Source organism: Magallana gigas, chromosome 3 (assembly GCF_963853765.1).
Source record: "Magallana gigas chromosome 3, xbMagGiga1.1, whole genome shotgun sequence".
Taxonomy (NCBI): Eukaryota; Metazoa; Mollusca; class Bivalvia; order Ostreida; family Ostreidae; genus Magallana; species Magallana gigas.
Window position 1 is genome coordinate 33,694,197 of NC_088855.1, and position 25,710 is coordinate 33,719,906.

Sequence of the window (25,710 nt, forward strand, 5' to 3'; positions counted from 1 at the left end):
TCTTGCTTACCTGAATTAAAGATTTTCATAAGTTGATATGATTCTATGTTGGAAATGGAAAACATATTGGGTGAGAAATGTGAGAGTCATTTGCTATATTGTCTTTTTGATTTTTGAGTTGGCTTATGAAGCCAGAAGACTCATGCTCTCATTGGCAAACGCAAATTTTGGAGCACAATCATATTAATGTAATCAAGTGTGAAATAATGGAAATAGTTCTTATTCTTTAGACATTGAAATCATGAATGTCATTCTTACTCTTTGGAAATATTGCCTGGTTATTTTTTTTATTAGGATGTAGCTGTCAACAAAAATTGTTTTACCATATGCTGTAGTCTTGATTTCAAGGAGGATGAAGAGAACAAAGGGAAATAACTTTTTTATTGAAAAAAAGAAACAATTTGAAGTTCAAAGGACACCTGCTGTCCGTAGATGACGGTACACATTTGGCACAGACAGTTTAATTACATCCCAAAAATGGCTGTCCGCTGCAATACTGGTGCTTTTATGCAATAGCAGGTGACTTCATGTAAACAGGAAACCTCTGACACCCTATATCCTTCATGACAAGTTATTTGATCTTCATAAAGCACTCTTGCTTCTTAACAAATATAGAACTGACACATTGAAAATGTTAATAAACAGAGGTCATGATTTATTACAAGAATAAGGGGAAGTCTCAGTTCTAAGTGTGCTTGCAGGATTTTTTTTTGGAAATGCTGCAAAATCCCACGCTATCGGTGCACAATATTAAATCCCTTTCATTTATAGCCCTTTTTTTTAGGCAGTATTTAGACGTCGCCCAAAACATAGCTTTTGAAGTTGTAACTTTTTCTTATCATAATATACTTATACCTTCTTGTGGGATAAATCAGAAAACTGATTGAGCCACATATTTGAAAGCCAAGGGTTTTCAGTGCACTCCGCTTTTTATAATGGGAGCGGAGTGGACCAAAAACCCTTGGCTAGTATTGAGCCAGAGTTGTTTGAACTATCCAGTATGGATTTATCATATGTTTAAATCATTTTTGCACCCCTTAATTAAGTAGTCTGGTATAAATTGACCCTATGTTGAAATTTTGCAAGTACAAGTTTGGACCTTGTATGAATGAGAAATAAATAATGGTTTGAACATACTTTATTGTATTTTGATTACAATGAGATTTGGCTAGCACAAGTTCAAAAACTTATACATCGCCTTTTCCCTGAGAAAGGTTAGAACCATGTCATAAGGACAGCATTTTAAAAATAAGAACACATCTATAAGCATGTATGATTATTGTTCGACCTATATTGAGTTTAATTTCAATGGATTAATCATAAGAGATAAAGTTGTCAAAAGGATATGAATGCATTACACTGAGACTAAACCTGCATTTGTCTTGCAAAGAGTTTGTACTATGTTTATCATGTTCATAGGGAGAAACCACCATCAAAGGAATATTAAATAGTTCTTGTTCTGTTCCAATGAATTTCCAGATGAAGGATCAATATATAAATTAACATATCTCACTTATAATTAAGCTGTCAACTCTCTTTTCTGTGGTTTATAAATGAAATGCAGATAGTTTTAGAAGGACAGCATTAAAAGTAAAATGTGAAGAGTACTAGTGCAGAAACATTTTATCTTAATTGGTCTGAAGTTTTGTTAAAAAATATTTTCATTTTTTAAAGTATTTCTTGGGGGTGTGGTAACCTGTTTTATATATTTTTTTTACCTTGATTAAGAAAGTGGTGAAGCAATTGAGGATGGGCCAGTTGTCATTTAGCATCCTAGTTACGGAAGCTACGGAATGTTTATTGGGATTACTTAATCTAACTATCTTCCTTTACACATGTTGTTCCCCCCAGATCTTTACCCTTGAGAATCCAATTGAACGAGATTCTGAGGGGGTTTTATCAGGCAAGGTTATCAACAGAAATGGGACAAGTGTTTATATTAATCCGGTTTAGGGTATCACACAATTTCCCAGCTTTATCTAGGTTTGGCTATCAGCTAATATCTTGTTTGTAAACATGATAAAATGTATTCTAGAGCATTTAAGATAATGATTCTGGGCTGCCTAGGGGACCTACAGATGTCCTAGGAGGTCATTTGGGAGCAGGACAGAACACTGACTAGGATTGGGAGGGTACCTATCTTATACATGGCTCTCAGTTTGAAATTTGGTATTGTGACTGACATCCAACAAAATGCAAAATACACTGGTATTTCAAACAGAGTTACTGGTAAATCTTTAACCCTGGATGCTGCATGCATGTTGAAGCATTACTCCTTGCAGCATCTTTCATATCTGACGATCAGGTTTTAAATCCCTTCCTAAATTATTTTGCGTCTTTTGGAATGTTGTTTGGTGCATTTAATGTTCTTAATTCCTTTAAAAAAGTATAAAATTTTAAAGTATCTCTGTGAAGAAAGGCATCCAGCTTTATTATTCAGAAGCTAAACATTTCTAGAAATGATATTTTTTTTCTTGTGAGAAATTTAATTTCCTCCCAATGCTTTGATGATTCATCCAATATCTAATGAATTTGAAATAGGATTTATTTTAAAACAGAAGATTGATTAATGCAGCTATTAGTTATCTATATGGATCAAAATGCACGGCTTTCATGTTATGTAAACCGCAAGGATCAAAGAGTTTCGTAAGACAGGACTTTAAACACAAATTTTTGAATATTAACAGTGATAGGGGACAAGACGAACCGTGTGGCTGATGTTTTTGCCACAAAACATTGTTTGGGTTCAACCTCTGGCTGGTTGGCTTTAGCAGGGGAAAAAAAATCCCATTAATTTTTTTTCCAATTCACAAAAGATTAAAGGGAACAATTTGGAATTCATTCAAAACATTTGATACTTCAACTTGATACAATTATTTTTCATTTCAGTTTTACGTGATCCTATTTGTATCTCCTTGAGATTAAGGTAATTACAATGCTCTCTTGTGTTGTATGAAGGATTGGGATTTTCACAATAATATGAGTACTTAATTCTGCTGCTATGAAAGAAGATTGAAATTTCATTCCTCAAGCATATATCTTTTGCCATTTCATTAAAAAACTAAATTCGTGGGTAATAAAGAGACTTTACAAGTGCCCAAAATATTGCAAGGAAGAAGACAAAAAATTGGCTGAGTTTGTGGCATTGAAATGAATTCATTTTTGTCATTAATCTTTAAAGACACTGAAATGTGTATCTATACTGGGAAGGGAGATTTGAATGGAACTGAACATCTAAGTACTTCAATTGAATTCTTAGCCTCTCTTCCTATTCCCAAATAGATATGCTCATCTCAATTCTTTGCTTCAGTGCCTTTCTTAGGCTGTAATATCAGAGTTTTGTAGCTTTTATCGTTGAATTTCAAAAGGATTTGCATTTCAGATTTTTTGGGGTGTAAAGTTTTCATTTGTGAAAACTGAGTTTCCAGTTTAACAGTGGTGTACAGAGATTTTGTGTGATATAGATATCATGGAGAGAAATATTTATACTGTTGACTGAACAATATAGACAAGTCTACAAGTTTGAATTGAACCACGGGTCCAAGGGTGCCCTCTGTGAATTATTGTGGTTAGGGGGTTGGTATTTATGAAGACTTGTGTTCAGAAAGTCTATTTGCATTTGGTTTTGAAGAATGCGGTGGGACAATGTCTATTGTGTCCCCTCTCTTCAATGAAGCATTGCACTGGTTTGATGGACTTACCTTGTCAATATTAATTTCTTTCTTTTTCATTTAAAGTAAAACTTCATTTTTCAACGTGAATCTCTATTATTGTGTATTCAAATGGACAGCCCTAGGTAATGAGGAGAGAGCACAAATATTTTTCTGTAAACTCTCTTTATTGTTGGGGCTGACAGGATTTAAATTGATTTCCATAGTTAATTGCACCATGAGTCTCCTACATTTCCATAAATCATTCAAAACTGCATGTGACTTCCTATGTGCAGAAATCAATTTCTACAATTGATATCTCTGCTGCAGTTTCCCCATCATGAAGGCTCTTGTGCTTTATACACTTCAGTGACACTTCATATAATACTGTTAATTTTCACTTCAAAGCTTTGCACAAAGTATTTTTAAGAAGCGAAATGTACTGGTGTGGAATGAAAATACTAATATGCAGTTACATTTTAAAAACCAATAAATGTTTGTCAATTCCCAGATGATGAAAAAGAGTAAACTTCGATAACAATTGAAATGGCAGATAAACTGCACCATGGTTGTGTATAAAGGTTAAAGCCATATTGAAGATTTACATGACATCATCCAAACATCACAGTCTTATGTGATGAAAAAGCTCAGAAATGTTTCGTTAATTGCTGAACTTCTGTTGTTGAGAAGTTGTGATAGTAGAAGCCATTTAACACATTTAAATAAAATTTTTACCAGAAATCGAAATGATATGCATGTTTGTTTCATAAAGTATCAGTCCTTTTAAAGTTAAAGCTATCCAATTTATGAAGAAATCAAGTGCTTTGAAACATTGAATACCATCTACAGTCTTGCAAGGTTTTGAAACTGGATCCATTGTTTGAAATAAGATGCTCTTTTGATGGCAGAATGCACCGGGTGCATGTTTACATTGAAGTCAAGATAGTTTCTAGGCTGTGTGTTCTGAGGTTAGATAATGCGTGCCTGGGTGGTGAGTGAAATTTGATTTTCAGAGAGAGCTAGAGCCACAAACTCTCTCAAGTTCAGGAGGTATAAATCACTCATTGTTTATTTTTTAAATCTAGACCTCTATTCCCCTCAAAGTTTGGGAATTTGAAACATCCTTAAAGCAGACTTGATATGATACAGGCTGATTTCATCAAGCAGCTGATGTTAGAAAAAAAGAATTTACTATGGAAATGCAGAGAGAGAGAGAGAGAGAGAGAGAGAGAGAGAGAAAGCATGATGTACACGCATGGTACTGGGACATATATCATTAGTTTGGTTGATAATGAATTGTCCATAATTTTCAGGATATATATATTTAAAAACTATCAATGCAATGAATAAAGAAATGTTATGCTTCAACGTATGATAATCATGTCTTGTTAAAGATAGCAAGATATTTTTTATTGTGTTGAAATCCTGTGGAGTTTTTGATGCTATTGTAAAAATTGTCTGATGCATAAAACATAGAAATGCATGTTAAACATCTGTTGAAAAGACTTAATGAGACAGAATATTCAAACTGAAATGAGAATTTAGATGAGATCAAAGAAATGTAAATGTTCATGCGAGTGAAGAAATAGATGATCACAGGGAATGTATTCAACGAAAACTGTATCTGATTATTGGAAGTTACTAGAAGGTTGTTTTATAGACATTGGTAATTTGTATGAATGATTAATAAGATGTTGATACTGGCGGAAACAACAGATAAATGATTCAGCTGTTGCACTTCGTTTTAAGTTAAACAAAATTATGTGTTTTAAAGTATTTTAGAAAGGTTAAAATACTTTAAAATATTCATTTCCCTAGGCCTACACATTTGAATTTGATATGGACTAGTTGGGATTATACTAGTTGTATATTAATTTCAAATGTTTCTTGTCTTTTTAAAATATTGGCTTTGCAGCATGCATGTTTTAGTGAATTAACACATTTAATATGGATTTAATTATATCAATAGAAACTTTATTGACAAAATAAGTTGACTTTTATCGTTTCGGACCTATTTTGCATAGCCCCTTTAAGGTGTTTACCATTCCAATCCACAAAATATAAAATCTATATCGCTTGTTCATAACTCTTGTTAAACATTCATCTATTTAATATAACTCCCCTTTGAAGAAGCAATCAAACCTAATTGTCGGGATTCGTACACTTTGATGTGACATATGCTGGAGTTTGCCAGTTCGCTGGCCTGCGATAGGTCGTCATTACCCAACAAATCCCCATTGATTTTGTCGCAATCTCCCTACAATGAAGATCCCACTAACTGCTCAGGTATGCCAACCTGGGAATGCTCTATCAGATCAAAGAAATGAACCAACATGCAGTTTGGTAATTTACATGTGGATAAAGTTGAATGTCACAAGCTGTGCAACTCCTGACTCTAAGTCAGTGTTATAACAACTCTGAAACTTTTCAATGTTTCTTTTTTCAAAAATGTTTCCTTTTATTTTATAGTTTGTACATGTACAAGTAATCCATAGTGGTTTGACTGCATGCACCTGCACAGTGGCTCCAATGTACATGTATTGACAGAACCATGAACATACCTGAAATCATTAATATGTGAATGAATCCCCTCTGAATGTTTGCAGTAATACCATTGCAATATGAAATCAAATACATGTATAAGGAATAAGCATCTAAGAATAAAGGTGGGAAACTTAAGCTGTATTAGAGAGCTGAAACAAACAGGGGTGCATGTTTTATTATTGTAAACAAGAATATGAAAATAAAAAAGGGTATAATATTTCAGCTACATATTATGGCTATAAGTTTGTTAGAGAGAAGTAATACTCAAAACCAATGACATTAAAGATAGTTAAGTAGATGCACTGTTATTAATACCTTAATTTACTAAACTAGGGAAAAATTTGAATTTGTGGGTCCCAATTTTTATGGTTCTCAATTTTCATGGATTCAATAAAACCAATGCAAAATTCATCGAGGATGTATTCAAGGGTGAGTGGTACCCATGAATTTCTTGAAAATTTAGCAGCCACGAATTGATCAAATTATGCTTCAATGTATGTACATGTATTAGATAAGAAAAAAAAAGATCCAGAGAAGATCAGGAACCGCGACAGAAGTAGTGAAATGGATGCTGGTTTTGGGGTACATATGCACTCTAACATTGAGGAGGTCCTTAAGGTGGCTATGAGATGTTTGCATGCTCAAATTGAACATGTAAATTTGTACAAAATTGCAGTGCCAGTAGCCAATTGAATGCACTTTCCAGTACAACAGATTTCAATTAATAAATCAGTTACCGTATCTTGGGGGTTTCACAACTTAATTATCCATCTCTCAAGGTCCCTTCTTGATTGATTCCATGCAGGGTATATTGATCCCCAGTTATCATGAGTAATGAGTTGTACTTTTCAGCAGTTCATTCAGCAGTCTCTGGGGTAACTTAAAATACGTGTGATGCATTCTTTTACCTCATCCATGTGTATTTGTTCAGAATGTGCTAGTTTGAGAACCTAATTTTTCATTGAGCAGTATGAAATCATATTTGAGATAGGGGGCCACGATTTTATTGCTATTGCCATGTTATTTGAAATTGAAATGTGAGTACTTTTGTCTGCACAGACAAATTCCTGTGACTGCCATTGTTTGCGTTGAGATGACAGATTTAGATAAGTGACACAGTGACAAAGAAGACAGAATTCCCCCCTAGTAGGTCTTTCTTTTTCTCTATCTATTCAAGGTACTGCGTACCTACGTTTCAAACACATGCAGGGAATACAGGAAGTTTGACAAGCCAAAGCATAATTACTTACTTGTATTTGGCCAACTGGTTGATTACTTAAATTGAATATGAGTGACATTTTTCTTCTTTTGTTAATGGCGAAATGTGTGCCAGTTTCCTTTAAATAGAGAAATTGTTCTCTTGTGTAGAAACTTGATGTATTGGCATTCTGCATTCTTGTGATTCTCAGAGTACAGTACATTTTTCTGCACGCAACCCAAATTGCTCTGGTGTAATTAAATGAATGGTACCTATTTATAAGGCCAGGTAGACAAGGTTATGCATGTTTATATAGTACAAAGTAATTGTAAATCATGCAGAATTTTAATTTTGGGATGTATTACCTTGTGAGGAATTTGTACATAAACTTTTCTATATACATTGTATGTATAACTTATCTTAATTTTTTATTTACAAAAAAAGACTGCAAGTACAATATATATTTTTTTTGGGGGGGGGGGTGCACTACTCTTTATGTCAAAGTCAAATTAACCAACACTGTGCCAAGTACATTTATATATAGAAAAACAATGAAGATTTTTGGAACACAGAAATAGGATCTGTGATGAAAGTGGTTAAGTGCTGCTACGGTAGCTCTATACAACTCTGCTGCCACATATTCTAATAGAAAATGTAAGTGACAGATGACATAGGCATGAAAACCAGAGAGTTTGGTTCCCTGATCAATGGGTTTTATGGCCGTCACTCTACAGCAATAAAGCCCAAATATCTCCACATCAAACAATGATGGAGGGCTTAATGAGGTAAATTAAAGAAGTAAATTTCAAATTGGAGCATTATAAAGTCATTTTTTGATTTAAATCTGAAATGGGTTTGTTTGGGGGTTCCGTGTGATCAAATGATCTATGCTTGTGTGAAGAGGCAATAATACATAAAGGTGTGTTCACTTTGTACATTCTTCTCAGTACTGCCTTTTATGAAGCAAACTACTCATGTAATTGAATTAAAGTTTCCTTAATATAAATGATGTAAAGGGTACATAAACATTGTATTAATAATAAATTTACTTTCTAATTCAAACTGCATAATATTAAGGCTAATAACTATCTTGAAATGAGTTGTTATATATACTGATAGTACTATAAGAAAATGATTGCGCTGTTGCCTTTAATATATCACTCATTCAGAAGCATGTAATTTATTAGATCATTCTGATCTGGTGTTACCAACTATACCTAAATAACTTGTATTGAATCAATCTGGCCCAGCATGAAAGGAAAAGATAATCAGGTGTGTATTATATCATATATTCTTGACTATGTTGGATTTAACAATGATCTGGAGATTAACTAAAATTTGGCCAAATAAAACAAAATGTCAGACTATTTAGGCATGGGGATAAGCAGATTTCACTGTAGTATGTGTGGTATGTGTGATATATACCCCAAGTTGGCTTGGGGGACAGAGTTCAACCTGACTGCTTACCTGCATGCAGAGAAGGCCCACTTCCCTTGATACAGTTTTAGATCAAATCTACTTTCATATATGAAGGTTTATGCAATCTTCAAAAGTCCTCCAATTTTGATAATTCTGAACCAACCTTTGGCAAATCTGTATAAACCAATGATAAAAGAAATTGTTGGTTTACTTCATATGACCTTTTTCTTCAGACTTCATTATCTGTTTCTCTGATTAGCATGAATTCTTTGTTACCCTGAAGGCTGCAATGTAATTTGCAAAAGAAATGCCACATTATTACAATGAAACTAGTTTTTAAACTGAAGAAATCCCCTGTATACAATGTTTATCTTAATACTGAGTTTTGACAATCATCTAAACTTATTTTTATCTTCTTTTTTGTGTCTAGTCTAACTAATGGCAGTTGTTGAGGAATTTTTTTTTATAATGCCTGCAAGTAATTGTTGACATACATTTTTTGCAAGACTCTTAAATATTGGAGCATAACCAAAAGCAGCAAATCAGCACGTAGACATACAGATTTGTTTCAAGGCTTTTCTTATTCATTTTGAGTGCAGTTACATTATTATTTGAGGCTAAAAAGACCAAAATAAATGTTGAAGACCTGTTTTACTTTTTCTAATTTGGGGGCAATTATGGTGTTTTTTAACCTCCTTTCAAGGTAATTTGAAAACCTACGATAATTGTTCGACTAACACAACTATTTTGTCTTGAGGGGCGAGGATAAAGGAGATATATTAGTACAAGTTGATGTATGCACCAATGGTTTTTGTCTTGATACAACAAATTTAATCCAACAACCTTGGTGATGCAGACTAGAAATAGATTGCCATGTTGACCTTAGGTCTGTATGAACAACATAAATTCTGTTCTTTGAATTAACAAGAAAAATTATTCCTGCAAAGATGATTCAAAACTTGACATTGAAACTATTTGCATAGAAATAGATGAATGAATGAAGTTCGAATTCATTGATGTAAACAATTAAATAAAAAAACCAGTTATGTATTAGGTAAGTCAGGACAAAAAAAGACCAAAGAAACCATCATGTAGCTCAGAAATATCAAGAGTTTAAGCCCTGAAACACAATTTTCTTGTACATAATCTAGACTTTTAAAGTCTTGGACTACCATTTTACTATGAATGAAAGCTTCCATCCTGAAGTTAATTTCAGCCCAGTTTTTGCCATTAGTCTAAACTAAGATTATGTGACTGTGGATCAGGAGCTAATTATGTTTACTGGGTCAATCCCTCTTGAATAAATGGGCACCAAAATGGAAGGAGACTTGTACGAGACAGAAATTAAAAAGACCCTTACGATCCAATAATTACATTTGTCCAGAGACTGTCCATTGCAAAATCCTTCAGTGTGCAAGGCATACCAATGTAAACAAAGGGGATTAGAGCAAAAGGAATGTGAACAGTCTTGGGCTTCTGTATGTAAACATCATTTAGAAATTCTGTATTTAATATTTCCAGCCAGGTGATCGCAGAGAATCGGAAATTTCATTCATGTCTTTTATTGGATCATACCTGTTTAAAAGGTCTGTTGGCACACAGAGAATGGACCAAGGCCAATGGTAACACAGCCAAGGGCTAGTCTTGAACTTCCTTGACCGCTGGAAATTGTTCAATGCTTTCACTGAATTTTTATTTTTAGTTGTCTTCTTTTCAATTAGAATATTTTCTATTTTTGTAATAAATAAATTATTTTCCAGTGTAATGGATATGAACTACATGCATAAATTCCTGTTCATTAAAGTAAAATAATTTCTTAACAAAAGTGAAATGACTATACTTTGTCGTGGATTAACTAAAATAAGGTAATGGCATATATGCAAAATGTTTATCATAGATTTTAGAAATCTTAAAGGTGTAATGTTTGCCCTGAATAACAGATGAATGGAAATTGCATTAATTCAGTTGGCTGGTTTAATTAGGTTTCCAGTTGTAATGGAGTTTTAAGGTACATGTACCAGTGTATGTACACCTTTGATAAGATAAAACATTTTAAAAGATCGAGCACTGCAAGTATACAGAAAATTTGGTCTGTGAATAAATCCCAAAATATCCCAATTGGGTTATTAAGTGAATTAACTGAACTTTTCTAAATTGCCTTTGTAAAGCTTCTGGAAGCTTCATGCTGGGATGTCTCAGTACAGAAAAATCTGCATGTGTACTGAGATTTGAATACTAATTGAAATTCTCTTTGTGTGGCAAATTCACATCTTTGATATACAACTTTTTGTGTAAACAGACAGTTATTAGGAAAGATTATGGTATCAAATAGGAGCGTGGTTTTATCTTTTTCCAACAAGTCATGTTTGATTGGATTGTCAAACCTCGATTTATGATTGGGATTCAGGTGAAGAAATCTGGTAAATCTTGCACAAAGAAGATTTGCCATCAGAATGTGTGTTTTCTGTAATGCTTTTCTTTTCACCTGAAATTAAGATAAATTTGCTTGTATTGCAAGGGGTCAAGAACATGTTTAGATCTATGATGTATTAGCTTGTACATGTATATTTATGCACATTTCTGATGCATGTATTTCCAATTTTTATACACTCTTTATCATGATTGAATTTATTTTCTGGATCATTTTAGAATTTGGCAGGCAGTGCATGCAATGGTTGATTATGACTGAATAATCTTCAAAACATGTTAACTTCGTTTATCCTTAATCAAGAACTCTTAATAGTGTTATATGTGAATTATGCAAGTTAGAGTGAAATCTTTGGATATTAATCTGATATACGATTATGATACAGCTGAAATTCAATATCATGAACACCGATATCTCAAATACAGTGGATATGTCGAAGTGATTTGTAAGTCCCAACCACTTATTTTCAAAGTATTTTACCCTTGATATCTCGAATACAAGGATATCCTGAAGTTTTTAAGCAGTCCCAACTCGTTTGAGATAACGAAGTTCGACTGTATTTTGTATAGATTTCCCCACAAGTTATCTACATAGTGAGTGCACTGTTAATGCTCCAAGATTCAAGTTTTTTGAATCAGTTCAGCAATAACAATGCAATTTGACAGTTAGAAAAGTCTTGTCGATTCCAAATACCAGTAACTGAATTGACTTGGAACCAAGAGGCCAGTATAAAACAGCTATATTACTGAAAAATATGTAAATGATCTCTCTTCTTATATCCTTGTGGTTTTAATCTGTACAAAACTTTGTAAATCATGCTTTATAAATCACCTGCTATAAGGATGTTCCACAAAAAGATGTACTTTTGTGGATACTTCTAACAAAGGTAAGGTCTCTGGAGTTGGTGTGTGGGAGGGAGAGAATTGAATGTTTTAAAACCTTGACTCTGCCCTCACACAGTGAACGAAGTCGCATCATCATGCAAGTCTTAATTCAGAGAAAATGACATCTTGGGTGGCAAAAGCTGATTTTGATTCATTCCCAAAAGAGCGTAACCTGTACAGAAATAAAATTATCATCATGCCTTGATAAATGACGACAAAACCCATGAACATCATGAATATAAATGTTTCTAGTTTTTATTACAGTGTTAGTAACATGCTTTTCTACATACAAATTAATTACCTGTTGACTTGTAATTACCAACAAATCAAATACCTGGTATTTTTTACCAGGAACTATTTTTTTTTATGGTGTTCCCCTGTGGTATATTATTAAAGACTTTTTAGGATCAGATGTCATAGAGAGGGTGTGGGTATGCATGAATGAAATGGCAGATATTAGCTGTGCATTCATCATTTGATTTGATCTCTTACTTCTTGATAAATCATTTTGTTATAGTATATGTGACTCAATAATAATATGAAGCCAAGCAAACATTGTAATTAAGTTTTTATTTAAGAATTTGACCTTCAAACAACAGACAGATGCACATGCATTTTTAATAATCAGTAGAGCATTTGAATAACTCTTTTGTCACATTTGAATTGCTGGACTGATGACCAATTAATGTTGTTTGGTTAAAATTATCAAAAGAAATTGTTCGGTGATGTAAAAATCAGTTGACACAAACAAGCTCTTGATTTTGCCAAAACGCTCTTGCATTCATCTTGCTACAAAATTCATGATCACTCAAGAAAATCAAAGACAACTGCATGGTGCATTATTGAACCAGACAGACTGATAAATGGTTGCCCAATGCAAAAATTTGAAGTAAAAATTGAGTAAAACAATGACTGATAGTCGCTATATGGTCCAACTTTAACCTAAAAAAAGCTGACTGTTAAATGGTTTCAAAAACTCCCCGGGTTTAAATTACTCATGATCACAACCAACATAGATTGTTTCCTTTTTGTAAATGAATTTAATTTGATTTTATTATAGCTTTGAAATACCAGAAACCCTTTGGGTGAAACAGTTAAATTACAAATTAATTGTAGTGCTTTGCGTAAATAAATGAATTTCAAGGGTTTGCATACAGGGATAAAATGAATCTTAATTTGACCAATGATAACTTCAGATTATTGCCCATCCCATTACAATTGATAGTGTGGTTGCTCCGAAAAACCTCTTTAGATGAGAAAGACTTAAAACGATATTAGAAGCTAAACATGTCTTTTACCAAAGAAAAGTGTCACCTCTTTCATCTCTCTGTCACACTAATGGCAGAGTAATTGACAAAGCAAATATTTAACATCAATTGCAAAAAGTATGTGTATATATATTCATAGATCAAAGAGGTGTTGTGGTAATAGTGGAAAGATAGTGTTGAAAGGCAAATATTTAAGGCCTATGAATGCAAAAATACATTCATTGAGGGTATTTTATGTGTATAAAATCAAGAGAAAACCCTTTTCTTAAGTGCTTGAACTTTAAAAATTATTCATCACTTGTAATTGGAGGATTAAATAGAAAGTGAACTTGAAAGGCAAGTCATATGATCCCAATTTATTGGTATTGGAATGATTGATGATAAACTAGGAAAGATCTACCTACATCAAAATTGTGGAAATCGTTTGGAACAACTTGTTCATTTTTCAAATACCATAGGGTAAAGGAAGATTCATCCCACTGCATAAAAATCATGGTTTGTAATAGTTGAATTTGGTTGGAATCTGTTTCATGGAGTTTTCAGTATTTAAATAAGATACATGGTCAGGAAATTTCACTCAGTCATTCTGTAACACAATGCTGAACAATTTGTTAAAAAAAATTTATTTTTATTTCATATGATTTAAAATACCCCGGTACTGATCAAATTTTTCTACATAGTACTTGATTCAGTTTAATTTCTAGGAATATCTGCAAAGTCTATTCACGTGATTCAGATTCATTAATATCATTTAATTGTTCACAAGGATGTTGCTTAAGTGAGGAAGAGGAACAGGAATAGGAAAAGAAAATACAATCAAATTAATAAATTGAAAAAGAATTAATACTTCAAGTATGCAGGCATACTGTATTTCTTATATAAAATCCCATTTTAGGTTCATTTGCCTGGGAACAAATTTCACCAATGGTTCAAGGAAGAGGGGGGGGGGGGGATTTTTCGATTGATATCAGAAATTAAGTTATAGATATTATGCATTCTTTTTTCTTTATATCAGAAAATTAATTTTTTATATCAATAAATAGCATTATTTTCAATATCAGAGAGTGATTTTTTTTTTCTTCATGTATTGCACATTCGTTGCTGATATTAAAAATAAACATTTGATATTAATACAGAATAAATGTTTGATATCGATTGTATTTGTCAGAAATGTTCCTGATACATTAGCCAGTTATAGAGAGATTATGTTTGCATTGTTGCATGGTCTGTATTAGTCTACTAGTTTAGTATAGACAAGAAAATATTTGAAAAGGAAATGTTATCTTATATACCATTGGGCTGTGTGTTCCATGTTTACAGTGAATATACCTAAAGAAGTTGAGAAAATGAGAACTGTATGGTCATTGAATTTTTTGAAACCTTTGCAGAGATTGGTCATTTTTCCTTTGTTTATTGCGATTTCTCATTGCAAGTATTATAGTAGGTGTACGTGACTATAGAAGTACTCTGAGTAAAATCACTGACCAGTTTGATAAAACACTTCTCATTCATTGGAGCAATGCCTTAATTTACATATTTGATAACATTTTATTTATAACTATAGGTGGTGGTTTAACAGGTTTATGACTGTAAATTTGCTGACTTATTTTTCTGTTGTCGCCGATGTTGTAAATAATGGAAACATAATATTGTCACTGTAATATTAAAAGGATATATAACTATAAATCTTATTGGAAGCATTTTCAAAAATTTGACATTTAAATTATTTTTTGTAATTATACATTTTGTATTATGAAAAAGTTATTAGGGTCTTCCGTCTTTAGCGGAAGACCCTACTATTATTCTATTGTTTCTTTTTCACTTTTCTTATTATTCTTTTTATTCTTTTTTTGTCTTACAAATTTTGTGCAGGCGATTTCTCGAAGATGGCTCATTCGATTTTTCTCAAATTTTGAGGGTTGATGTGTCGGTATCTGAAGTTTGTACCGCCGTTTCAATTTTTTGATAATCACTTCCTGTCGGAAGTTATCGGCCGTTTACGATTTTTAAAAGTCAATTTTGTCGGCTAGAGATCCAAAAAACGAATAAAGATGTAGGGCTGAAATTTTCAGTGAAGATAGACATCCACTTAACCTGTTGCAACATGGTCATAAAATTGTCGGCCGTCACTTCCGGTCGTCACCGGAAGGAAAGATAAAAAATCGTTTTTTTCAACTTTTTGCTTTATATATATTTTTCTAACGGGTTGATAGAGACTCTTTTACTGATTAAGAATATGTAAAATTTTTTTTAAATCGATTGATGCGTTCCCGAGATATTGAGCATCAAATTCTTGAAGCGAGAGTCCGATTAGCTCAGTCGTTACAGTGGTGGACATGTGCTCAGGCGACCTGGGTTCAAGCCCTGGGTGCCGACATTTTTTTTTCTAATTCTTTTGGCGTTGATTAACAATTTAGTCTTTAAAGTGAAGGATTTTATCTCATTTACCAAAAAATCGGACGGAAGACCCACTCGTTGCTCGCAACGAGAACAATCTAGTTTTCATTCCTTTTTGTGAAGATGAATCACAATAATAATGCAATCACATTAACATTCAATGCCAGAAAAGGTTAAAAATGCACCTTAATCTTCATCATACTGTTTCATGTTAGACAAGCAGACAAAAGATTTGACATAAGGCCATAAATGCAGGTGCATCTACTGCACCCTGACACCAGATCCAAATTATTTTGAACTAGCTTTGATGCACATTTAACTGCAGGAATTTAACAAACAGTGTTAAGGTCATTTGAATTAAGATTTAGGGACTTTTTTTTTCTTTTGTAGATTCATCCCTTGAGTATCTGCAGCAATGAGCTCTCAACAGAACTGTTTCCATATGGCTGGGTGGGTGTGATGAGATTAGAACAAATGGACACACCTTGCATGTCGCTGTTCCAACAGGTAGATTAATTCAAACGACTCTTTTACACTTTCAAGTACAGGTACGGTAACATATATTGATGGGCTCATGCAGAGTTATAAACGTATTAGTGAAGAAAAATTGACCAGTTTTTGTCTCGTGGCACAAATGTATTTCAATATACAGTTATCATGAATGAAGTTAAAATCTGCTGTGCCTTACTAGGTTAAAAACAAGTTGCACCTGGAATGTAAAGTACGTGCTATAAATTCTTTAAAGAATTTTCTTCATTGAATGTACGTTTGATATTAACAAGTAGTTTGCTAGGTTCAATTACTGGAACAGAGAATTAGCCGAATTTTAGTAGGTGAGGTAGGCTATAAAAAATATAAACTCTAGATGTATATACCAGTATATCACATGAATCGCCTCCCAGAGAACTATGCAGGTAAAATTGTAATTTTGATTACTCAAATGAATAAAACTTTTACTTTTCTGTGCAATTAGAAATTGCACTCTTAATTTGAGCGCATTTATCCTCTTGTTCTGAAAACACAATTTCAAATAAAAGGTAAATATATACGGTAAATAGTAAACATAGTTTTTCAAATTCTTTAATTGAGATGTAAGGCCCCATTTTTGCTATGTACCCAAACCTTTTCACGTCCATGGTTTAAATGCACCACCTAGTCCAGATTGTTTATGATTAAACAATGTTGGACTTCTACTGGGGAACAGTTGTCAAATATTTTTGAAGTAGACTAGACCATTTTGCGTAAATGAGAAGATTAAGGGAGCCCTGCTTTCCTAAGATTTTTAGACAGTTACAGGTTATATACTTGAGGGATAAAGATAAGTATTGAACTGTTTAATTGAAGGTCAACAGCAGGTTATTTCTAGTTTTTAGTGTAGCTGGTGTGATAGACCACCTGCTGTGAAGGAAATCAGAGAGAAAAGTGTCTCGCAAATGCTGGCTTTTCAAGACATGGAAGACTTTTAATTCAAATGAATTGATATGTACCTGACTTCTGAAAATATAAAAACATAATTTATAGCGAGGCCGATCAATTTACATAGGATACTTTGATCAGTAAATATTTTGCAAAGGTATTAAAATAATAAATGGGTCAATGAGAAGTGAATGCGAGATAGGACAGTTGCAAAATAATCGATAAACAACATATTGAGTTTGTTTACAAACATAAACATCTTTATAGATGAAAATATACATGTATACTGATAATACATTGAATGACATTATTTTAAAGTTAGTACAAATCAGTTGATCCATAAAGGAGCACCAAAGGTTCACCTGTATTTTCAGAACTTAGCAAGGGGTAAAGAATGAAGGGACCAAGAATGATCTTTTGATCAAGATCAAACTAATACGCAGTTATGAGGCCAACATGTATCAATGTATAGCTTATAGCCCTCTTGTTTGAGAGGAATCTTGTCTGGAGTGAGATAAACTCAGAGATTTGGTAAAGTAGCTTCTCCATCCCGAACATGAGGACGTTTGTGATAAAACAGCCCTTGTGCCCAGGGAAGCAGTCCGCTAGACGACAAGTGTTTGGTCGAATATTTAGTTTGATGGCCTCCTCGTAGCAAAGTTTTTGTGATTGATTACTTAAATTGGGGGATTGGGGAGGGGGGTGAAATAAGGTGTCTGCCATCATAGTGCCATGAATCCCCCACCAATAAAATGTTCCTTTGGGGGTAAAAAACTAAAATTTGGCTTAGTTCAACTCTGCCCTGTAGTGTTATGTAAATGCAAAAAGAAAAAAAAAATCTGTCAGCAAGTTAATTGTCACATTAAAGGATTACGTTACATTTGATAGGGGCTGTGAGAAAGAGATAAGAATTTATGGAATGAGACCTCTTGTAACATAGCTGCACTATAAAATGATTTAGTTCACAACTTACATGAACTGTCATATCTTAAGAAGAATGCTGTAAATCAGTGTGCATGAGTAAGCCTTAATTTCAAATATTTACCTTTGTTTTACCATAAGATTTAGTACTATATAGGTAAGCGTACAACGTATGATAAATAATAAAGCTTTAAAACAGATTGAGGAGTAACAGAATACAGAAAAAAAATAATCAACACATTTTAGTATGATTTAATTGGGTTAGAATATGCTAGAATATCTAGTGATTATTAATTTGTTTAAAATCATTAATAAGTTGATCATTGTAGTTCTGATGTTTTAAAAAGTTACAAAGCAGATATATAAAGCAGCAAGTTCAAATATTCTATGCTTAAATACAGTTCTTATATGTCCAGGCATTGTAAAAATCAGGAGTGTTTGATAGATTTTTCCAATGTAAATGTGTTTTGTTTTTTTCCTTGATTTGGGGAGGGTCTTATTAATTCATATCGAGCAGCATAATGGATGGTTTATTGAATCCAGTTTGAAGGTGCTTTGATCTCTTAATACAGTGAAACGTAGTTACAGGGAATAAGCTTATTAGATAATTCACACTTTATACAACAAAGTATGAGTTTCATTACTCTCATCTTAAAATTGTATTGCATGTATAAAGTTGATAATATAATGAATTACAATTTCAAAATCATTTATCCTTGGCTCTACGCTATAACCCTTATTACTGTATGAGTTTATATGTCTCTTTTTTTTTTAAACACAAATATCATCTTTTGTAGGCAATGAAGGCCATTAAAAATGGTGCCACAGCAGTTATATTTGATATCTCTGAAGTCCCACAGGCCATCAAACAGGTATTTTTTTTCTTCACAAAATTATCATATTTGTTTCTAAAATGCTACATATTTTATCAGAAAGAAGGAGCACTAAACTGATATTGATAAAGTGTGGTAACAAATGCTTCTTCTGAGTTCAACTCCTCCCAAGCATTCTAAAATTTCATCATCATTTTTGTAAAGCTGGAGAGACCAACTGATGTACAACTTGAGCGACCTGTGATCATCATTCAGGGAGCCCATGCCAAGAAACTGATGAACATTATTCGTACTGTCCAAGATGCTCGCGCCAGAATTCGCTCCAAGCACGTCGAAGTTAGCACAGTCAGTACCATTAGTGTCCTTTAACAATTGCAATTGAATTGTATGTTCAAATGCACAAAGTAAGAATAATATCAAGTATAGCTGAAACATTAACAATTTTTGCTTTTTCAGCTTTTATACTTAATATCTTTATCAGATTGAGACGTGTATGAATTTGAAAAAATCAACAAATGTAGGATGGAAACATTTTAAAAGAAAGTGTTAAATCAAAATCTCCTGACTTTTGTTATTAGAAATATTTGGTACTGTAAATTCCTAATTAAAAACGAGGATTTAATATCTGCGTAAAATCATGAGAATCACATCTTGCAAATTTTTCAATCTTCCTGTTATTTTTCGGACGCATGTAAACTATAATAAACATTGATAAAAATTCAGCGTTTGCGATTAAATATTCTCGCAATTTGATGAAAACAGTAAAATTGCGGAATAAAGTATACACATAAAATAAGGAATCTACAGTATATGTCATATTGTGATAATTTTTCTCTTATTTATTTCCCAGGATGTAAGCAAGGAATACTTTGACATGTGGATATTTGTGGCAGTTTTCGTCTTTGTCTGCATAGTCATAATCGTTATTGTTATCAAGGTTAGTGCAGAGAACTGTATTTGATGAGATATAATTATACCATCAGTGATCGAATCACATATTGACTTTTCATTTAGTGTTGTTCCTCATTTCCGCTCTTACTTAAATCCAGAGCTCAAAATATTAGAGGAAAATGAAAACATTCAGTCATAATTGGCCAAACCAAGTTAATAATTTTCAAGAACTACTATAGAAACTGATCTGGGTATTCTAGATGTCACTATGTTGCAAATGAGAAATTGTGGTGCCAGATGAAGACATTTAATCATTGTTTCTAGTCACTAAATTATGGCTATCAAATGATTTTTTGTATCAATTAACTCATATGTTATATACTCTCTTTTGTAGATCAAATTAAGAAACAGAGAAACAGAGGTAACTTGACTGTCTGATTTTTAGATTGATAATCTCTCTCAGTAATAATAGATTTTAATGTAGAGTTTTGGATAAGAATCTTATAAATGAATGAATGTGAACAAACTTGCATGTATTTACTTCACAACCATTAACATATTGCTAAACTTTCACAGGTTTCAATGCCAGAACTGGCCAAAAGGGCAATTTCTAAGTTAGAGACCAGAAAGTACAAGTTCCCTTCAGCGAAAGTAATAAGAGTTCCCTCCCCTGTGTCGGATGTATACAGCTGTGGCTCTGGACTGGAGCAGTGTGCAATTTGTCTGGATGAGTACAAAGAAAGTCAGGTAATTGCCTCTCTTGTAAAATTTTATTTTTGATGGCTTCATCACTCTTAATTGGACAATGCTACGGATGTCCAACTAAAGGGCAATTTTTTTCATTCCATTTAGTGCCTGGGGAAATGCGGTAAAGTCTTTCATGTGATTTGTATTTTCCTTTATTTGATGTTTATAACATATGCAATGATATGCATACAACTGTAGAAAATGTTATACATTGTTGCTCTCTTGCAGGTTTTACGGGTGATGCCCTGCTCTCATGAGTTTCACAAAGACTGTGTGGATCCTTGGCTTGTGGCCAATAGAACTTGTCCTCTCTGCATGTTTAATATAGTTGGTAAGATTAAAAGTATCAAAGTTTTTACAAAGAGAAGGGTACTGTAATAATTCATCCCTTAATTCTCTTAGAAAGAATAATATTGCAAATTTTTTGAATTATTGTTTTGTTGTCTTTCAAGATACGGTAGTTAAGGCCAAATAAATGCCATTGAAAAAAATGTATTTACTTTTTCCAGTTTCTTTGTCTATGATAACACTACAAATTGATTTTGTAATGTATAGTCCAATACATTTTATCAATGACTGTTATGATATATAATCGAACAATTGCTGAAAATAAGATGAATATTAGTACCAGTACCGGTATTAGGAAATCATTCTTTGATTATTATGAGGTGATCAAATATGGTTTTGCATGATCAAATCTATCGTAAAGCCTTTTGGGCTTTATTGCATTTGATCACTCCCGACCGTATCTGATAAAAAAAAAAAATAATTTTATACCATCAATAACAAAAATTTCTTCATTTTGATGCATATTGCAGCATATGTAATTGATTTTGATTAATTGTCAATAATGCCAACTCATGTTATTTGCATGAAAATTAGTTTGATAAAATGAAAAATGTTTAATTTACATGTTTTGTAGCCAATGATACTGCAGACCAACCAGTCCATTCAGTTGAGAGACAGGACAATCAGAGCATAACTCTCTATGATCCTCATCGCATTAATCTTCAGAGAAATCCAAGTTATGATGTTTACCAACAAATACAGCACCCCAGTTACCTCCAGTACATACAGCCTAGCAGTTCAGGGGAGAGAAATCACAGGTCAGACCGCCCTGGGGTTCATGGGAGAACTCCTGTCCCTATCAACAATGGCTGCCCTTCTTGTGAAGGAACAGTTGGATCCTCCCCATCTTCAGGAAGTTCTTACTTAAGAGAATATTGTGCAGCAGCATTACCTACACAATCTTTTCAGAGGCCTTGTGTGTACCATAATTATCCAAAATACTCAAAGCAAACATATCATCACAAACACTGTTGTTACAGATACATGGAAAAAGGACTAGCTTTCCATTGTTCTAATTCATCACATAAAGTTCACAGTTGTTCATTCCCTAAATGTGTATCTTCATACAGTCATCGCAAGGTGTGTTTCCAGCATCACAGGAAAAGTTTCCATGACTACAGCAGAAACAAAGTGTGTCCCCACCAGTGTCCCAGGTGTAGACTTTCTGCCAAGGCTTGGGAGAGTGACTCGGAAAGCTCCACCTCTGAAAGTGGAAGGAATGTGAGCATTAAAGCTGTTTATGGCAGCTGCAGTAGTACGGATAGCTCTCAAGGAAATCCAAGTGTGGACAGTCTGGAGCAGGTGGTGTGTCGGTTGTGTAATCCGTTGGATAGTAATCATTCAACCTATGGAAGCAGTGACCAGAGGGATATGACGGATAGCAGTAGTTGTGATTCTAATGTGTTTGCATCAGTTGATCAGACTGGTGGTAGCAAGACTACTCCCCGGCCTTCAGAAACTGTCTACATGGAGAAAGAGAGAGGAACTATTATTCAGAGCAAAGCTACACTCGAGACATTGCCTACTACACAGTGCTTTAATTTTAACCCTGAGTGGGAAAATGAAAACATGTGTAGCTGTACCTCCAGTAATAATGAAGGAGATGACCATTCCAATGAAAGTGACTCCACATTGAACTTGAGTGGAGTCAGTGCTGGTGCATGTTCAAGTCTGACGAGTTCAATAAATACTTTAGATGGAACTTCCCAAACTTGTCACTGTGATTCTCCAGATCTTTCTCTTAGTGAAATTTCTGGAATTAGTGCATATATCAGCAATGAAAACCTAAACTCAAACACTAGTCATGAACCATTGTTACCAAAGACTGTTTCTTGTGAGCAATTGAATGTGTGTCCTGCATCCAAACTTACTTGCATGTCATTAAACTACATGAGATTACACGATACTTTCAATGGACCAGCAGAAATGTGTTCATCAGAACAAACAATCGGCTGTGACCAGGTTGTGAATCCAAACTACAAACAATTAACTGAGGCATCTAGTTGTCTTTCATCAGGGAACCAGTTTCAAACTAGTGCCCAGTCCAGATTACCTAAGCAGTCTGTGGTGATATATTCAGAACCCGATGGTAAGCAATGAAATGAAGCTATACATGTATCACTTTCAGCTGGCGTACACACTTGAATTTTGTTAAAGAAATATTTATGAAAAAGTAAAATGGAGTGTGATAGTCACATGATGACTTCATGAATGAAACTTGATCGAGCATTGTCTTAATGACTGATATGTTTCATTCATATCACACAGATAGAAGTACTAAGTAATTGTGTTTCACCTGTGGTTACTTGTACTTACTAATACCAGACAATGTCCTCTAGTAAAGAGGTGTGCTGTTGGGTCAATCATTTGTTATCTTTAACATGTACACTTATCATACATACATATCTCTGCCTTGTTTGCACTTAGTAGCCAATTTCTTTATAATCAAGGCTTGAGTTGAAGAAGACAGACAACACATGTCTGCATATAAATTGCCCACACAATGCAAATTCAAGATACTTTTTGATGAAAGATGGAGAGAAGGGTTGAATAGATGAATATTTGAGCTACCGTGTTACATGTACTGTGTAATGCATCATCTGTGTTCAATTTTTAGGCATTTGCAAAGTGTCAACAGAGCTGCATCAACCACAGAATCTGCTGTAGAGAAAGACCTCCTCTTCTGTATGTTATCAACAGCTTGAGGATGCACCCTAAAGTTTGATTTTGATGGAGAAACACTGGAATCTTGATATACTCAACATTTATATCTACAGTCACTTATGTCAATACTCTGATGGAACATGCTTAATGGATACCCTTTTATTTTGGTGAATGGAAACCATTAAAAATTTGATATTATGTAAGTTTCACTGCCTTCTGAAAAACTAAAATAATTTTCATAGGTGTTCTATTTTTCAGTAAAGAAACCCCCCAAAAAGTGATTGTATGCATGGAAGTTTGAGAAAACAAAATGAATAACTACTTAAGATATTTTGCATTTATTTCATATTAATGTATGTTATCAGACAAACCTGTATGGCAATCTTTATGCTTCCATTGTTTGCTACCTCTTGTATTGTTCCCCAATACTCTTCGTCCTCTATTAAGTTTTCCTTCAAAGGCCAGTAACTCATCTGTACAACTTCTCACTTTTCATTGGTCTAGATGTAGGCTAGTTTGTGATTGACAGCTGTTCTTCATCAAATTACATCACCACATACCATCCAGCATTTTCATTTTGTGTATATAATAGATTTTCATTTGGAATAATTATTTTTTTTATATACATATATAAAATGGAAATGGATGAAATCGCACAGAAGTAAAAGGATTCCATATTTCTATTAAAGACTAACTGTGTGTAACATGTTAATTAACTGAAATATTTAAAATAGAAAGGATCCTTGGATATTTTTTTAGCATTTCTTTTTTGTTAAATTCCTAAATTGCAAGTATTACAGATGTACTTAAAGCTCTTTTTTTGTTTCATTAAAAAAAATGCAGATCCTACATGACAATTTTAATGACCCCTAGTCACCCACTTCTGAGGCACTTCAGATTTCACAACTTTTAGCTCTAATTTATTCAGTTCTGGATGATTATTTTTCTATCACTTATGCGCAATTAGTATTGTATTACTGTGTTCTTCAGATAAGTAAAGCAAACTATCTTAATATTTATTTTTCAGTGTTGGCAAACTCCTCTTTTTCAAAGAAAATCCATGTTATGAAATCCATGTATTGAATGTATTTTGATTTTAACAAAGTCCATGTACATTGTGGCAGTTTATATATAAATTGTCGAATGTTGTTAAATTATGAATGTTATGAACCATTAGATATTGTTTTTTTTTTTTCATGCAATACATTGTGTAAATACATTTTATGATTTACATAATGCAATAAAATACTAAGTTAATTCAAAATCTTTTGGTATTGTTATTTTTATGGCGGATAATTTCATTACCTTTAATTTGCTGCAATAAGAGGTCTGTCTAATTGATTTACTGTATTTTTAGCTCACCTTAACTTAAGGCTCAAGTGAGCTTCTCTGATCAAGATTTGTCCGTTGTCTGTCATCATCAGCATTATCGTTGTCGTAAACTTTTCACATTAACCACTGGACCAATTTCAACCAAACACAAAGCGAAGAGATTCAAATTTGTTCAAATGAAGGGCCACACCCTCTTTAAAGGGGAGATAAATAAGAACTATTAAACAATTTATGATATTTTTAAAGATCTTCTTCTCAAAACCAATTACGCCAGAAAAGCTCAAACTTTTGTGGAAGTATCCTCAGGAAGTGTAGATGCAGGTGGGTAGGGTGAGGCCACAAGTTTTACATAAGAATATATAGAAAAAATCTTTAAAAATCTTCTTTTCCAAAACTAATTGGCAAGAAAAGCTTGAACTTGTGTGGAAGCATCCTCAGGTAGTTAAGATTCATGTTTGTTCAAATCAGGGTTCCCAGGGGTAGTTAATTGGGGCCACAATGGGAAGATGAATTTTTACATAGGAATATATAGATAAAATATTTTTTTAAAATCTTCTCAATCAAATTCATGTGTAAGCATCCTAAGGTAGTGTAGATTTAAGTTTGTTCAAATCATGGTCCCTGGTGGGTAGGGTAAGGCCACAATGGGGGATCATTTGCACAAGAATATGTAGAGAAAATCTTTAAAAATATTCTTTAAAAGTCATTCAGCCAGAAAAGCTTGAACTTGTGTGGAAGCATCCTCATAGTTTGTTCAAATCATGATCCCT

General features: G+C 33.4%; 1 protein-coding gene across 1 annotated transcript in view; it reads left to right on the top strand.

Annotated features, from left to right (window-relative positions):
- Positions 1–24,866, top strand: part of LOC105333951 (E3 ubiquitin-protein ligase znrf3) — a 26,708-nt gene extending 1,842 nt beyond the window's left edge. Inside the window, exons 2-10 of the mRNA XM_011437193.3 lie at positions 16,179–16,295; positions 18,923–18,997; positions 19,163–19,303; positions 19,809–19,895; positions 20,244–20,270; positions 20,426–20,596; positions 20,825–20,927; positions 21,519–23,033; positions 23,562–24,866. Coding sequence (XP_011435495.3) covers positions 16,179–16,295; positions 18,923–18,997; positions 19,163–19,303; positions 19,809–19,895; positions 20,244–20,270; positions 20,426–20,596; positions 20,825–20,927; positions 21,519–23,033; positions 23,562–23,611 — 2,286 coding nt within the window. The 3' untranslated portion in view covers positions 23,612–24,866. The remainder of the gene's footprint in view (positions 1–16,178; positions 16,296–18,922; positions 18,998–19,162; positions 19,304–19,808; positions 19,896–20,243; positions 20,271–20,425; positions 20,597–20,824; positions 20,928–21,518; positions 23,034–23,561) is intronic.
- Positions 24,867–25,710: the final 844 nt, after the last annotated feature.